The 14,954-nt window shown below is 39.9% G+C and overlaps 1 protein-coding gene across 2 annotated transcripts in view; it reads left to right on the top strand.

Annotated features, from left to right (window-relative positions):
* Positions 1-14,954, top strand: part of traf2b (Tnf receptor-associated factor 2b) — a 56,712-nt gene that overhangs the window by 20,395 nt on the left and 21,363 nt on the right. For both annotated transcript variants that reach the window (XM_088355375.1, XM_088355374.1), the window contains exons 6-11: positions 1,721-1,795; positions 1,869-1,943; positions 6,105-6,311; positions 7,573-7,876; positions 7,952-8,100; positions 10,700-13,173. In XM_088355375.1, coding sequence (XP_088211501.1) covers positions 1,721-1,795; positions 1,869-1,943; positions 6,105-6,311; positions 7,573-7,876; positions 7,952-8,100; positions 10,700-10,918 — 1,029 coding nt within the window. In that variant the 3' untranslated portion in view covers positions 10,919-13,173. The remainder of the gene's footprint in view (positions 1-1,720; positions 1,796-1,868; positions 1,944-6,104; positions 6,312-7,572; positions 7,877-7,951; positions 8,101-10,699; positions 13,174-14,954) is intronic.

The following is a 14,954-nucleotide window of genomic DNA, read 5'->3' as shown; positions in this document are numbered from 1 at the left end:
ACATACTGCGGATTTGTACATAAATCTATAACCAATAAGGCACAGTGCTCGATCAGAAGAGACATAAATTCCTGAATAAATATTTTTAGGGAAATTAAAATGAAGTCAACCTTTTTATCCATATAAACCAATAACAGGCTCGTTCGCAGTAGTATAACAGTAGATAAAACAAATATGTTCACTTTGCGAAACATACTCAGTCCGTAACAAAAGTACTTAAAGCCCCAGTGTGTAATATTTAACAAGTCCTTAACAGGCATTAAAATATATAAATCCAAATTTTGAAAGTCCTACAAATGATTTGTTTGAACTAAAAAAATAAGTACAAAAGTCCTTTTTTGTGAATGTAGCAGAAGAGTTCTATGCAATTACAGATGCTGCCCTACTTACGAACGAGATAGGTTCCGTACAATCGTTAGTAAGTTGAATTTGTTCATAAGTTGCTCCAGTGCTATATTTTATATGTTTAAGCCTTGTATAAGTAACCTTTATTGTTCTGAAACATAAAATAAAAGTTTAATAAAATAATATGCTCTATAATGTTAAAAAGCAGGCTGAATGATAAATTATAGTACTGAAAAACAAAGCTACACATTAGGCATTCTGTGGTGTGTGAAGCCCTTTGAGACTCCTTGTGATTAAGTGTATCACAAATAAACATGACTTGACTCTAAAGATAAATAATGTCAAGTTTAACTTACATTTGGAAGATTAAGGCCACTTCCTCCTCCGTGGTAAAAAGTGGACAAAAAAAGCGATCCGACCATTTGCTCAACCGCATCAAGCTTTCTTATTCCACTTTCATTTCAAAAGAAACGGCTCGCCTCTTCATTACACTTTACACCAACCATATTGAATGGATGCATGAGATATTAAACAACGAAAATGTCAAAGTTCTTAGCGCGCTGGAGATACAGTATAGAATGTTTACACGCGAACTCTGAAGAGGAGGCTGGATTTCTTCTTCGGGCTGGTTGCTGGGTGAGCTTTCCCAGCGCCACCACACGCTGGTAGTGGCAGAAAGAAGCACTTCAGGAATGTCCTGTACTTGGAAAAAGGTGCACACAATACAAAATCTAACTTACAGCAATGTCCGGATATTTTTCGACATCCTGAAAAAATGTTCTTATCTACCGTTTTACGTAAGTCGAATGGTCGTAAATAGGGGAGCGTCTGTAGTAGTAAACTACCAGTTTTTGCTGAGGATCCTTGATATACTGTAACCATCTATTTTATTTATTATTTTCAATGTCTAAAAGATTGGAGAAAGCAATTTTTTCATATGGAAAGTTTTCAACTAAACCAAAATGTGATTTAAAAAATAGTTTAAAAAAAGACATTTGTTTAAAATTGTCTCTAATTTACATGGTATTGTTTTGTTTGTTTCAATTGTGTTTTTTGTCAACTTGATTTCAAAAGGCATTTAAAAATTATTTAAAAGTCTTGAATTTAACTTGCCTTAAGCTATAAGAACCCTGAAAAAAATCATACAGTATGCCTTGATAATTGCACACGCGAGATTAAAAATTGAATATTTAAACCACAGATATGTTTGTGGCCCTGCAAAATACATGTTTCACTCCGGAATTTTTTCTTTTTTTATGGTATTGGACAAATTGAAAAATTGTCCTTGAAAGTGCTTAAATAATCCTTGAATTTGGCCATGAAAAAGATCTACAAACCCTGTATAAAGCTGACGTTGCCTTTGTTTTTACCCCAGGCTCACGATGAAGTCTGTCTCAAGTTCCCGTTGCAGTGCAAAGACTGCGGGAAAAAGAAAATACCAAGAGAAAAGGTGACTTGTGTGTCAAAATCGAAACGAAACTAATTTTGCTGATCAAATCGAATAACGTCTGTTCCTCCGCCAGTTCGTCGATCACCTTCGATTCTGTGCCAAGTCCAAGAGTTCCTGCCCTTTCAGTGAAGTGGGATGCAAATTTGTGGTAAGTCCTCCACAGTACACAATATTAGAGACACTCGGGCAGGCACAAAAAACATTAAATTGCGATGGACAGTTTTCATAATTAGTTGACGACAAAGAAGGACCTGATTGCACAAATTCGGTCATTCTACAGTATGCATTTCAAATCTTATCAGTGTCGGGGGCAGCAGTTAAAAACTTGGCCAGGGGGCCGATCCTGGAGGCGGATCCTTTATTTTCATTTATTTACAGTATGTCACAAAAGTGAGGAAACCCCCTCATATTTCTGCTGAGATTTCATCATGTTTAATTGAAAACACTGAAGAAACATCACTTTGACACAATGAAAGGTAGTCTGTGTAATGCTCATATAGCGGTGTCCATTTATTTCCCCCCTCAAAAAACTCAAATATAGCCATTAGCTAAAGCCGTGGTAACAAAAGTGAGTACACCCTTAAGCGAATGTTCCTAAAGTGTCAATATTTTGTGTGGCCACTATGATTTTGCAGAACCAAATTTATCGTCCTGGCCATTAATTTTACCAGAGCCTTACAAATTGCCACTGGAGTCCTCTTCCACTGCTCCATGACAACATGAGTGAGCTGGGGGATATTCAAGATCTTGTGCTTCTCCACCTTCCCCTTGAGGATGTTCTATTGGGTTTAGATCTGGAGACATGCTTGGCCAGTCCATCCCCTTTACCCTTAGCCCTATTAGAAAAGCAGTGGTCATCCTATGCCTTTTTTACTACACGATTCTGGCCTTCCTCGCCTCGCCCAGCCTTTTTTTGGTTTTCCATAATAAAAAAGTACCCAGTTATTAGTCTCATTTGAGGTGCTATACCCCAGACCGGGGACTTTAAACGTTACCGTATTTTCCGCACTATAAGGCGCACCTAAAAGTCTTAATTTTTTTCAAAAGCTGACCATGCGCCTTATAACACAGTGCGCCTTATATATGGCTCAATATTAAATTCGCAAGGTCTCGCAACTTACTCAACGGCCGCCGACTCGATTTTACCCCGAACGTGGAGTAGTCCGCGGTGTATGCTGGGATTTATATACCGGCGTTTCATTGGCTAACCAATGTGTCAATCATCATTTGAATCGATCACTATTGGCTGAAGTTATTCGGAGCCTCGGATTGGCTAGATGGCCAAAACAAACCCTGCAATCGGCCGAGTTTAGCAATGGCGTAGCAAGTCCGCGGTGTATGCTGGGATTTATATACCGGCGTTTCATTGGCTAACCAATGTGTCAATCATCATTTGAATCGATCACTATTGGCTGAAGTTATTCGGAGCCTCGGATTGGCTAGATGCCCAAAACAAACCCTTCAATCGGCCGAGTTTAGCAATGGCGTAGCAAGCTTGCTACAGTACGCCATAAAGAAACATGTTTCATTAGTCTGTATTTGTAAATATTCTACTCTCCTGGATTTACTTCACTCACGGTTGTAAGAAGACCATGATTGCGTATCATTATTGAACGTGAGAACTTAGGTGAGTTATGCGGCTTTATATTTTCCCGGTATCTTGTTTTAGAACGATCTTGATGTTGCTGTGATGAGTTGAGTGAATTCAACTCAATTCCAAGTGTTTATTGTCATATGCACAGTAAAGTTGCGAGCGAAAAAGAAAATAGAAACTAAGGAATGGTTGGCATTTCGTGAATCCCAAGACTTTAACCTTCCGAATGATATTTGAAATGACGCATTTAAGTGACATCGTACGGACACCGCATCCGCACGTGTCTACGACACATATTTGCTTCTTTGCAAGCTTTGGGAATGTTAAGGGGGTAATCAGTTGGACTGAATCATCTGACTGTTTTGTCGACGTTCCCATTGTAGCGCCTTATAATCCGGTGCGCCCTATCTATGGAAGATATAGGACCAAAAACTATTTTTTGGGGGTGCGCCCTATAACCCGGTGCGCCCTATAGTGCGGAAAATACGGTACGTGCATCAATGCCGACCACTGATCGGTGCACTACGTTGGCATGTTTGTATTTTGCCGCAACGAACACTACATTGAAATAATGGCTATCGCACAAAATTCAGCCTCGTGGCCTTCTGACGAGGTGCGGTGTTCCTAACTCTTGTTGTTTGTCAAAACGCAGCACTGACTTATAATGGAAGAGGTACCTGGAGAGAGGCCGGCGAGAAAAGCCAGAACCGTGTTGCGGAAAAGGGGCTTTAAAGGGGTATTCGGGATTATTTTCATGCTGTAACACTTCCCTGTGATTTAGTTTCTGGAGGGAAGGGGATTCTTCTCTGTTCCAGTATTTCACAGGAAATTCTCGAGTTTGTGTTTCCCTTAATGAAATGAGACTCCCCAATTCCAGTTGCACTTATGCAGCCCCAAACCATGACATTCCCAACACCATGCTTGACTTGAGGCACAACACAACTACGTTTGTACTCCTCACCTGGTTTCTGTCACACCATCTGAGCCAAATCAATTTATCTTTGTCTCATCAGACCATAGGATATCTTTCCAGTAAACCATGGCCTTTGTTTACATACTTCTTTTCGTTAAAGCGACGTTTCTTCAGTGATATTCTACTAAAGGTTATAATGAAATCTCTGCAGAAATTTTAGGGGTATACTCACTTTTGTGACATACTGTACATGAGGACATCTAGAAGGTATATTTCTTTTGAAATAAATGAGTTTGATCAATTTGATTTTGAAACGATCCCAATTAAAGAACAATAATATATTCGGTCTCTGTTTGGGCATTTCATTTGATAATCAGTTTTGTAGTATTACGCTACTATTTTTATTACTGTTTTCTAGTATTTATGCAGTCATTTTTATTGTAATTCTGTAGTATATTTGTAGCATTACTGTAGTTTTATTTTCTGAGTATTTCTGCAGTAATATATTTGTAGCATTTGCATCGTAAAGTATTTGTTGTATATCTGTAATACTTTTAGTAACACTTTGGTTTTATTTTTGTAGTACTTTTGTAGTATTTCTTTAGTATTTTTGTAATATTTCCATAGTATAGTTATTGTAGAACATCTTCAGTATTTCTGTAGTATTTTTTGTCGTAATATTTCTCTAGTAGTGTTTTTGAATTATAGTATTACTGTAGTGTTTTTCTTTTGTTGACCTATTTTAAAGTATTATAAGTAGTAGTAGGGCAGCATGGCGGCGCAGTGGTTAGCGCGTGTGCGGCACAGTTCTAAGGTCTTGGGAACCTCCTGTGTGGGTTCAAATCCAGCTACCAGACTTCCTGTGCGGAGTTTGTATGTTCTCCCCGTGCTTGCGTGGGTTTCCTCCGGGCACTCCGGTTTCCTCCCACATTCCAAAGACATGCATTTCAGGTGGATTGGCCGGTCCAAATTGTCCCGAGGTGTGAATGAGCGAGTGAGTTGTCCGTCCCTGTGTGCCCTGCGATTGGCTGGCAACCCGTTCAGGGTGTCCCCTGCCCACTGCCCGATGATTGCTGGGATGGGCTCCAGCACCCCCGCGACCCTACTGAGGATAAGCGGTGCAGCTAATGAGATGAGATGAGATAAGTAGTAGTATTTTAGAAGTATTACGATAGCATTTTTGTAGTATTCCTATTATTTTTCAGTATTTCTGTCATATTTCTCTGGTATTTTTGTCATATTACTGTAGTATTTTTTGAGGACTGTTTCAGCAGTTTTTTGTATTACAGAATCATTGTAGTAGTGTGCTTGTAATATTTATTCAAAATAAAGATGAGATCCCTGTATTTAAGAACAAAATTTAATGTTTTGTTTTGTCGTCATTTTGTAGTATTTTCGTTGTATTTCTGTAGTAATATTTTTGTTGTAGACACAATAGGGACAAAGGTTAGCACAAATTAAAAACATGATTTAATTAGTACCACTTTATTTACCATTGTCATGAAATTTTGACCAGTTTTGTTTGGAGGGGCCGGATTCAAAAGCCTGACAGGCCGCATGTGGCCCACGGGCCGTAATTTGCCCCACTCCTGGTATAGAAGGTGCACCGGATTAAGGGGCGCGCTTTCAAATTTGTAGTTTTTGGTCGCGTTTAATAGTCTGAAAAATACGGTAATCAGGTGTAGTCCGAGTGAGGCATCCCGCATGAGAGGATCACTAGGATCTTCATGCTAATCGAGAGCTTGTGTGCTTGAATAGTGCAGCTTTGGTTTGTCCTAAGGACGCTACATTTTGACTTTTAGCTGGACAAGGACAAGCTGAGCGAGCACGAGCACAGCAGCATGATGGAGCACCTGCGCCTGCTGCTGCCCGCGGTCCTGTCGGTGGGCCGGCCCCGCGCAGAGGCCGGGCCCCACGGCGAGTGGCAGGAGGATTCGGGTCTGGGCCTGTACAGGGCTCCTGAGGAGGGAGCCTCGTCCCTGGAGCCGCCCGTCCTCTTGGACAAGAAGGTGAGTCCGTTCCCAACTCTACATGTCCATTTAGCGCAGTTTTTGAAACAATGTAGTTTTTTTTTCTTCCAAGTGACAATATTATCTACAGTGCCTAGGAGAAGTTACTGGGAGAAAGTTGTGGAAAAGTTCAAAGCAGGAATGGGATACAAGAAAATTTGGCTATATTCAAACATCACCCGGACTACTGTGAGAAAAGGTCGTCCGCTAATTGGTCGTGCCGATTATTGGCACTGATATTTAGGAATATACGTAAATCGGTATCCGCGTTTTTTATTTATTCGCCGATTATTAAGTCTCAGACAATATATACAGTACAATTCTCTCTCCTTGCTACCCACCTGGCGCCTTCAGATTGGATGAGCATGGCCAGAGCTACTGAAGCAAGAAAAATGAGGTTAGAGCGGCAGATCAGCTAACCCGTGCCAACATGCCTGTGATATGATAGTGTGTGATTAAGAGATAGCGTAGAGTGTAGTTAACTTGTTTTAGGGAAGTACGTTCAGGTGGACACTGTTACATTAGCTCTTATCATAACATTAGTTTTTAAATCAAGCATGTGCGTTTATGATTGAGGGAGAGCATTAAAAGGATGCTTTAGTTGGAAGGCTTAATGATTAGCTCTTACCATAACATTAGTGTTTAATGTAAAAAATATATATTCAAGTTTTTATGTACCTTTTATACAAGTTTCCGTTAAGCCTATTTTTAGTTCCTACACAGTTAGTTTTTGGTTTAAGGGAAAGATTATTCATGTTAGTTGTGTTGAAAATGGTTTCAGAGAGTTAGTAAAGTTTTATTTGAATTTGTAACCAATATTATTTTTTTATTTTTGCATTAAACATTTCTTATACCATGATAAATGCACACACAAGAATTAAATGGCATATGTAAATCGCAGGTATATCTGTGGCTCTGCAAAATACATGATTCACACCCCGATTTCTTCATTTAATGGAACTGGAGACATTGGAAGGGGGATTACCTCATGTGCGGTCCCTTCTCAAGGTTTTTTCATTTTCCTGATGTTGAGGATTTTGAGTTTTACCTTGCCCTCATGTAGGTTTTAGATCAGGGGATGGTGTCATTATAGGCTGTGGTTTGCAATAATCTGTGGTCTGTGCGGCCTTTTGAGACTCTTTGTGATTAAGGGCTATTCAAATAAACATGACTTGACTTGAAAATTGGCTTTGAAAGTCCTTAAAAGTGCTTGAAAAGGTGTGCAAACCCTGGGCTCATTTTTTTATGCACTCCGGTCCAGGTGAGCGCCTTGGAGAACATCGTGTGCGTTCTGAACCGCGAAGTGGAGCGTAGCACGATGACTTTGGAAGCCTTCTCGCACCAGCACCGCCTGGACCAGGACAAGCTGGAGAACCTCAACAACAAAGTCCAGCAGCTGGAGCGAGCGCTAGCCACACGCGACTTTCAGCTGTCCGAGACGGAGCAGCTGCTGCGGGAACTGCAGTTCTGCACCTACGACGGCATCTTCGTCTGGAGGATCTCGGACTTTGCACGCCGCAGGGCGGACGCCGTGGCGGGCCGCACGCCCCCCATGTTCTCGCCAGGTAAGCCCACGCCGTCGCAATCATGCGATCCTAGGAAATTGGCGCTAGCGTGATCCTGTCTTGTGTGTTTTCAAGCCTTCTTCTCCAGTAAATACGGATACAAAATGTGCCTGCGCTTGTACCTGAACGGCGACGGCACGGGGCGGGGGACGCACCTGTCGCTCTTCTTTGTGGTCATGCGGGGGCGCTGCGACGCGCTGCTCAAGTGGCCCTTCAGCCAGAAGGTGGGACCAAGAAAAATGATGATGTTTACAGCAGACACCCAGTGTTGGATTGTTCACCTTACAGTGCTGTGACAAAGTATTTGCCCCCTTCCTAAATTCTGTTTTTTTTTATATATTTATCACTCACAAAGGTTTCAGATCATCAGACCAATTTTAATATCACACAGACAACACAAAGAAAAACAAAATGTAGTTTTTAAATGTTGATTCTATTATTTAAGACACAAAAAAATCAAGGCCTATCTGGCCCTATGTATAAAAGTAAGTGTCAAAAAATCATTTAAATTGAATCTGTTAGATGAAGGGAAATAGGCTATAAAATCTCGAGAACACAATTGACATGCTACGATCCAAAGAACTTCCAGGAGAAATCCGAAAAGAAATCATTGAAATCAAGGCTCCAGCGAACCACTGTCAGAGACATTATCTACAAATGGGGAGAACTGGGAACAGTGGCAAACTTTTCCAGGAGTAGACAAACAAAGATTACTCCAAGAGTGTGAGGACAGCTCATCCAGGAGGTTACCATAGAACCTCGAAAAACATCCAAGGAACTGAAGGACTGCTGGCCTAACCCTAACCCTATAAGAAAGAGACTGGCCAAAAATGGCATCCATGGGAAAGTTCATATGCAAAAAACTACTTCTGTCACAAAAGAACCCATATGTCAAAAAGCATCTTGATTATCCTCAATGATTTTGGAGAAACATTATGTGGACTGATAAGTCAAAAAAATAACTTTTGGGGAAATGTGCTGCCCGATACATCTGGCGTAAGAATAGCACCATTTTGAAAAAAGGACACAAGGCCAACTGTAAAGCATGGTGGTGGCACTTTGCTACCTCATGCCCGGGACAACTTGCTGCGGTTGACGTAAAATAATGAATTCTGTTGTTTACCAGAAGATCCTGAGGGAGAACGTCCATCCAAACTTTTGCGCTCTTGGCTCATGCAGCAGGACAACAATTCGAAACACACCAGCAAGTCCACCTCTGAATGGCTCAAAAATCTGAATTATAAAAATGGAGATTAACCAATTTAAAGATTAAAATCCAATCAAGATGCTTTGGTGTGACTTTAAACGGGCAGTTCATGATAGAAAAGCCTCCAAAATGGCAGATTTAAACCATTTTTGCAAAGAAGAGTGGGCCAAAATTCCTCCACAGCGTTGTGAAAATCTCAATACCAATTACCGTTTGATTTCTGTTACCGCTGCCAATGGTTGCCCAACTTGCTATTAGGTTAAGGGGCCATTTCACATAAGACCAGATAGGTTTCAATAGATTTGTGATTTATAGATAGATAGATACTTTATTCATCCCATAGGGAAATTCACACTTCCAGCAGTATCCTAAAATAAAATAGTAAAATAAAGATATAGAATACAAAAATACCCAATATAATGTTTTGCTATAGTGTTTAAATAGTGCTACGGAAAATACACACTGTAATAGGGTAATATGCAAATATGGGGGTGGGGTTTAATGTGGGGCAGCAGGAGCTCAGGAGGTAGAGCGCTCGTCTTGGGATCAAGGGATCCCAGTTCGAATCCCGGCTTGTCCGTGTTACATGTCGAAGTGTCCTTGGGTAAGACACTGAACCCCTAATACCCCCAATAAGCAGGTTAGCGTCTTACATGGCTGCAGTACAAGGCCGCTATTGGGAAATGTGAAGCACACTGTAAAGCGCTTTGGGAAGTCATTGACTTGAAAAGCGCTATATAAATGCAGATCATTTCATTTCATAGTGTGGGCTTTTACTGCCCCAGGTGGAGTTAAAGAGCCTCATGGCATGAGGAAGAAGAGGGCGCTTTCCACAACAGATAATTGGAATCACGATTTCAAAACTGCAATTTGTATTTATTTGGGTTGTGTCTGTGTGATGTTAAAATGGGTTTGATGATCTGAAACCTTTGTGAGTGAAAAATATGCAAAAAAAAACACAGAAATTAGATAGCACTGTATATCACGGGTGTGCTCTAATGGTTAAGATTATGCGCTCTCACCGCCGCCACACGGGTTCAATCCCTGTCGCATACAATGTTTTGCAATGTAGCAATATTTTCAACCGATTCATTAATTCACAAATGCGGTAATATACTACCGTAAAACCCGGTGTATAACGTGCACCCAAACTTTGAATTCTTTTTTAGGTTAATGCGCGTTATACAGAGACAAATACGGTAAGTGTCACGGACCGGAAACGGGACCCAATTACGTTCGTTTACTCAGCTTTATTTAGAAGGAGGAAAGGGCTTGCACCCACGATCCGGTGATCGTCGGTCACGGGTAGCAGATCGCTGTGAACGCGGAAGTGGCACTTCCGTGTCGAGCGAAGGCAGTGTCGAGAGCGAGGGAAAAACAGGTCGATGGCCGGGACGGAGGAGCAAAAACGTAAAACGGGTTCAGAGGAGAGGTCAGCATCGGGAATCAGACAGGAAACAGGGCAGGATTGAGTCAGGAGTCAAAAAGGGCTTGCCTATCGTGTACCTGAGGTTTGCAGACGAACTGACAATTGTTGACAGGAAGGCGGGGGTTTAAAAAGAGGTCAGCAGCCAATCAGTAATCATTACAGTAAGTTGAAATGTGTCTCCGCCTAGGTGACACTGATGCTGCTGGACCAGAACAACCGCGAGCACATCATCGACGCTTTCCGTCCCGACGTTTCCTCCACCTCGTTCCAGCGTCCGGCGGGCGAGATGAACATCGCCAGCGGCTGCCCGCTCTTCTGCCCGCTCGGAAAGTTAGCCGGGAAGAGCCCGTACGTGCGCGACGACACCATCTTCATCAAGGCCATCGTGGACCTGACCGGCTTGTGAGGTGAAGACTGTGCAAGTTTCCACCCAAAAAGAAGTCACAAGAACCCTAACTGAGATACAGACGACTTGGTGAAGAAGTTGTTTGGTAATATTATAACGATAGAACAGTATTAATGCATATCTCACAATAATATATAATATGGTTTGGTTATGGCAGGATCGGTCCTCCATCACTATGGCTTATATTACTCACAAAGTGTTACTACTTGTGTATTTGCTTATTTAAAATGTGTGTTTAACCCTTGTGGCATGCAGATAGATATTTTCGTGTTATTTGTATTTTAACGAAAGAGAGAGCATTGAAAAGTCAACACTTGGGGCTCAAATTTCCTCCAGGTTATGAGAACATGTAGATGTTCAAACTGGCCTTGTGCTGTGATTTATATGCTATTGGATTTTGGAGCCAACTACATACTATACACACAACATGCTGTGTGCCATTATTTGGACGTATAGACATCCATTATAATTCATAATATTGAGTATATAATAAACTTGGTGTATTTCAATGCTTTTCCCAGGATTTTGGTGTTTTTCAGTGCCTTGGAGTCAATTGCATGCAAATTAAGGTTGAGTATTTACCCCGTTACACCACGTGGTGGCGCCGAAGCCCAAAATTTGAAATTTACAAGGAGACTGCTATTGTAAAAATAAATGAGTGTTCATTGGAAAAAAAAGATTGTCACCACATATTAGCCATGTCCAGTCAGTAAAGGCCCGTGATCACATTTTTACTGTCCCGCGGCCTCTGTTATAAAATTAATATATGTCTTGCCAACAATGTTGACCGCGGTATTAGAAAATGATGTACATAAGAATAAAGAGAAATCCCTATTTCATCAGATGATGGCAGTAGCTCTATGGCCACCTTGCCCTTGGCATTCTGTAAGAATTTTAACCCACCAAATTTCCGACATGGCGACTGTAGATAAGAAAAAACAGAGTGGACTGTGGGGGCCGCCGCTTCCAAAACAAGTGGAAATTGGTGTATTTTTTTCACCCAAATCTGAAACAACTGGGTCCGCCTAATTTGCCAAGGGACTGTGGCTGTTTTCAAGAAATATAATATCAAGAGGCACTGCCAGACTATACATGCTCACTACAAAAAGCAAACCGCAAACGAGCTCTGTGAAAATGTAAAGCAACTAGAAGCTGTTTTAAGGGCACAAGAGAGCTTTTTCACAAGACCTCGCGATTCAAATGAAAATGGTACAAAGGCGAGCTACGCGGTTGCGACGCTGATCGGCAAGCATTGCAAACTTTTGACGGAGGGTGAATTTATTAAAGATTCTTTAAATAATGCCAGGCTGAATAGTCGGCCCTCACATTTACAGTATAAATCTGGCCTGCTTTCCAAAAAGTTTGGACAGCCCTGTCTTACACAAATTCAAAGCTCTAATTAGGCCATATAAAATATTTACCTAGAAATGATATGTATATACACTTCAGTTAGATTCCTTTATAGTCACTTTAAGGACATGTACTGTCCAATGGGGTGAGGAGAATAAATACATAAATTAAAAACTATATATGTATGGATATGGCTAATGCAACAACATTTTGACTGGTTGCAGTAAAAAAAAAAATCATAAATGACTGAGCTTATTTAACTTTTAAGTTCACGTTCAAATAATGTACACTGACTGCAAACGCATGCCACGAGGGTTAAGTGTGCTCTCAACCAGGGTTGGGTAGGGTTACTTTAACTGGATTACTTTCAATTACTTTTGGATTACTCCAATACCAAATATGCTAATAAAAGACAAAAGAAACTAAATATGAATAAAATTACTAAATTTTGTGCAGTCTTGGGCAGTAACAGAATACATGGAACGGCAAAAATGATGTTGGGAAGCTGTTTGGATTTATTTTCATTTTGTTTCTTTCGCATTTTATGTTCGTTTTGCCGGAGATCAAAGCCAGGAGAGAAAGCTTACCACGTGTTGTGAGTCATCATTTTTATTCATATTTAGTTTCTTTTGTTTTTTTATTAGCATATTTGGTATTGGAGTAATCCAAAAGTAATTGAAAGTAATCCAGTTAAAGTAACCCTACCCAACCCTGCTCTTAACACCTGATTGTTTTTCTTGATAGAATAAAGTATTATTAAACATCCACCACACTAGGTGGCAGTGTTGATTGTTCGAGTTTCTTATAGTAATAAAAAAAGAGTGCAGGAGGGCGCTCTTATTCAAGCGAAATCTGCTCCAAACGCGGTGCATATGTCAACACTCACCGAAGTTTCTTCTTGAAAGGTAAAGAAAAAACAATGAAATGTACTGAAACTTGACGAATAGCGTGTTATTTTCGAAGTGGTTATTACATTCACTTGGTAAAATATTTTAAATGGTTTCTGGCGGGACTAATGTCGTATCATGAACCCGGAAGAGCCACTTTTACTTACAATAAAACTTATTCCAAGTTAATTTAAAACACATAAAGCAACATCTGATGTGTTTTTGCAACGTTAGTCATCGGAAAAAACGCTCTCAAACAAAGACTTTTTAGACACATTAATAAAAATTCAAGCGTCCTCACGGTTATTTTTTGCCGTTACCTGTATGTCATTTCCATTTAACCGGAAGTCCCGCCTCCGCAAAACGATATCAAAAGTTATCGTCAAACATATTTAACATTTGTTGTGTTTTCACGGATTTAATGTTTAAAACACCGCAACCAAAGAAGTGTTTCTAAAGAATACGGTATAAGTTAGTCTACCGTCCTCAGTTTGTTTAGCCGTGGAATAACGTTATACCGGAAGTCCCGCCCTACGTAGAAAGAAAACTGGGGTAAAGGTTATCCTAAATGTAAAGTATGTAGATAAACTTTGATCATGTTTTTTCAACTTTAATGTTACAAAAAGCTCAAAAAGGTGTACTAAACAAATATAAGTCCAATTATTTTGCTTTGACGTTAAACCGGAAGTCCCGCCCCCACAAGATGAGTAATAAGGAGTAAGTTATCGTAAACGTAAAGCAATATAATTTAACATTTGTCGTGTTTTCCCAACGGTAATGTTAAAAAAATCTATAAAATGTATAACAGTTCTAGTTAAATCCAACAGATTAACAGTTTTATGCAGGTATTCATTTGCCCAAACTTTAAACCGGAAGTCCCGCCTCCTCAGAATGAAAAATACGGAGTCAAAGTTATCGTAAATGTACAGTAAATGATTTAACATTTGTCGAGTTTTCAAAAGGTTAAAGCCACAGTGTGTAATATTTGACCAGTAAATCGCACTTTATTGTATAATGCAAACGAAAAACCGTGCCAAGAGCACAGTGTAGCACCAAGATGCCAGACAAACATGGCGGCGACTTTTAGGCAGGGAGTCCACTATGTAAAATATATTTTTTGACCTTAGATTTTTTTTTTTTGTAGAAATTAACTTACATACAATAGTTCATGTATTTTTGATTAGTATTTAAATCTTCTTTTTTTTTTCTTTTTTTTTTTACTGAAATATTTTTTTCAGACAGACTAAATATTAGACACTGTCGCTTTAACCTCATGGACATGCAGCAACTTTTGCTTTGCATGGTTTTTTCATTGATAATTTGTGCACGTTTTAGTTTTATTTTAATTGTGCGAAGGCGGGACCTCCAGTTTGACATTGGGACAAACAAAACCCTGCAAATAATTGTAAATAGTATTTTTTGATAAAAATTTCCCATACATTTTTTTAACATTAAAGGGACAGTGTGTAATATTTAGGTAAAAGTACATGAACTATCATACCAATGTTCATTTTTATATTTAAAAGAAAAACAGGTCGAGAAATTAGTATTACTTTTACATACTGTAGTGGAATCCCTACCTAGAGGTCGCCGCCATGTTTGTCTGGCATCTTCCTGCTACGCTCTGTGGCATGGTTTTCGTTTGCTTTGGACAATAAAAGTGCCATCTTGTGGTCAAATAATACATTAAACAAAAAGAGTTATCATTCTTAGACAACCTCAAATGTGATAAACATTTTTGGTGTTTTATAGTTCCACGAACGGTCTGTTCTCGTGATATTTTTTTGCTATACTAATGT

The sequence above is a fragment of the Urocampus carinirostris genome, chromosome 16 (genome assembly GCF_059441175.1).
Source record: "Urocampus carinirostris isolate Australia breed hairy pipefish chromosome 16, RoL_Ucar_1.0, whole genome shotgun sequence".
Taxonomy (NCBI): Eukaryota; Metazoa; Chordata; class Actinopteri; order Syngnathiformes; family Syngnathidae; genus Urocampus; species Urocampus carinirostris.
Note: the sequence above shows the minus strand (reverse complement) of the source record. Positions and strands in the feature narration are given on the sequence as shown.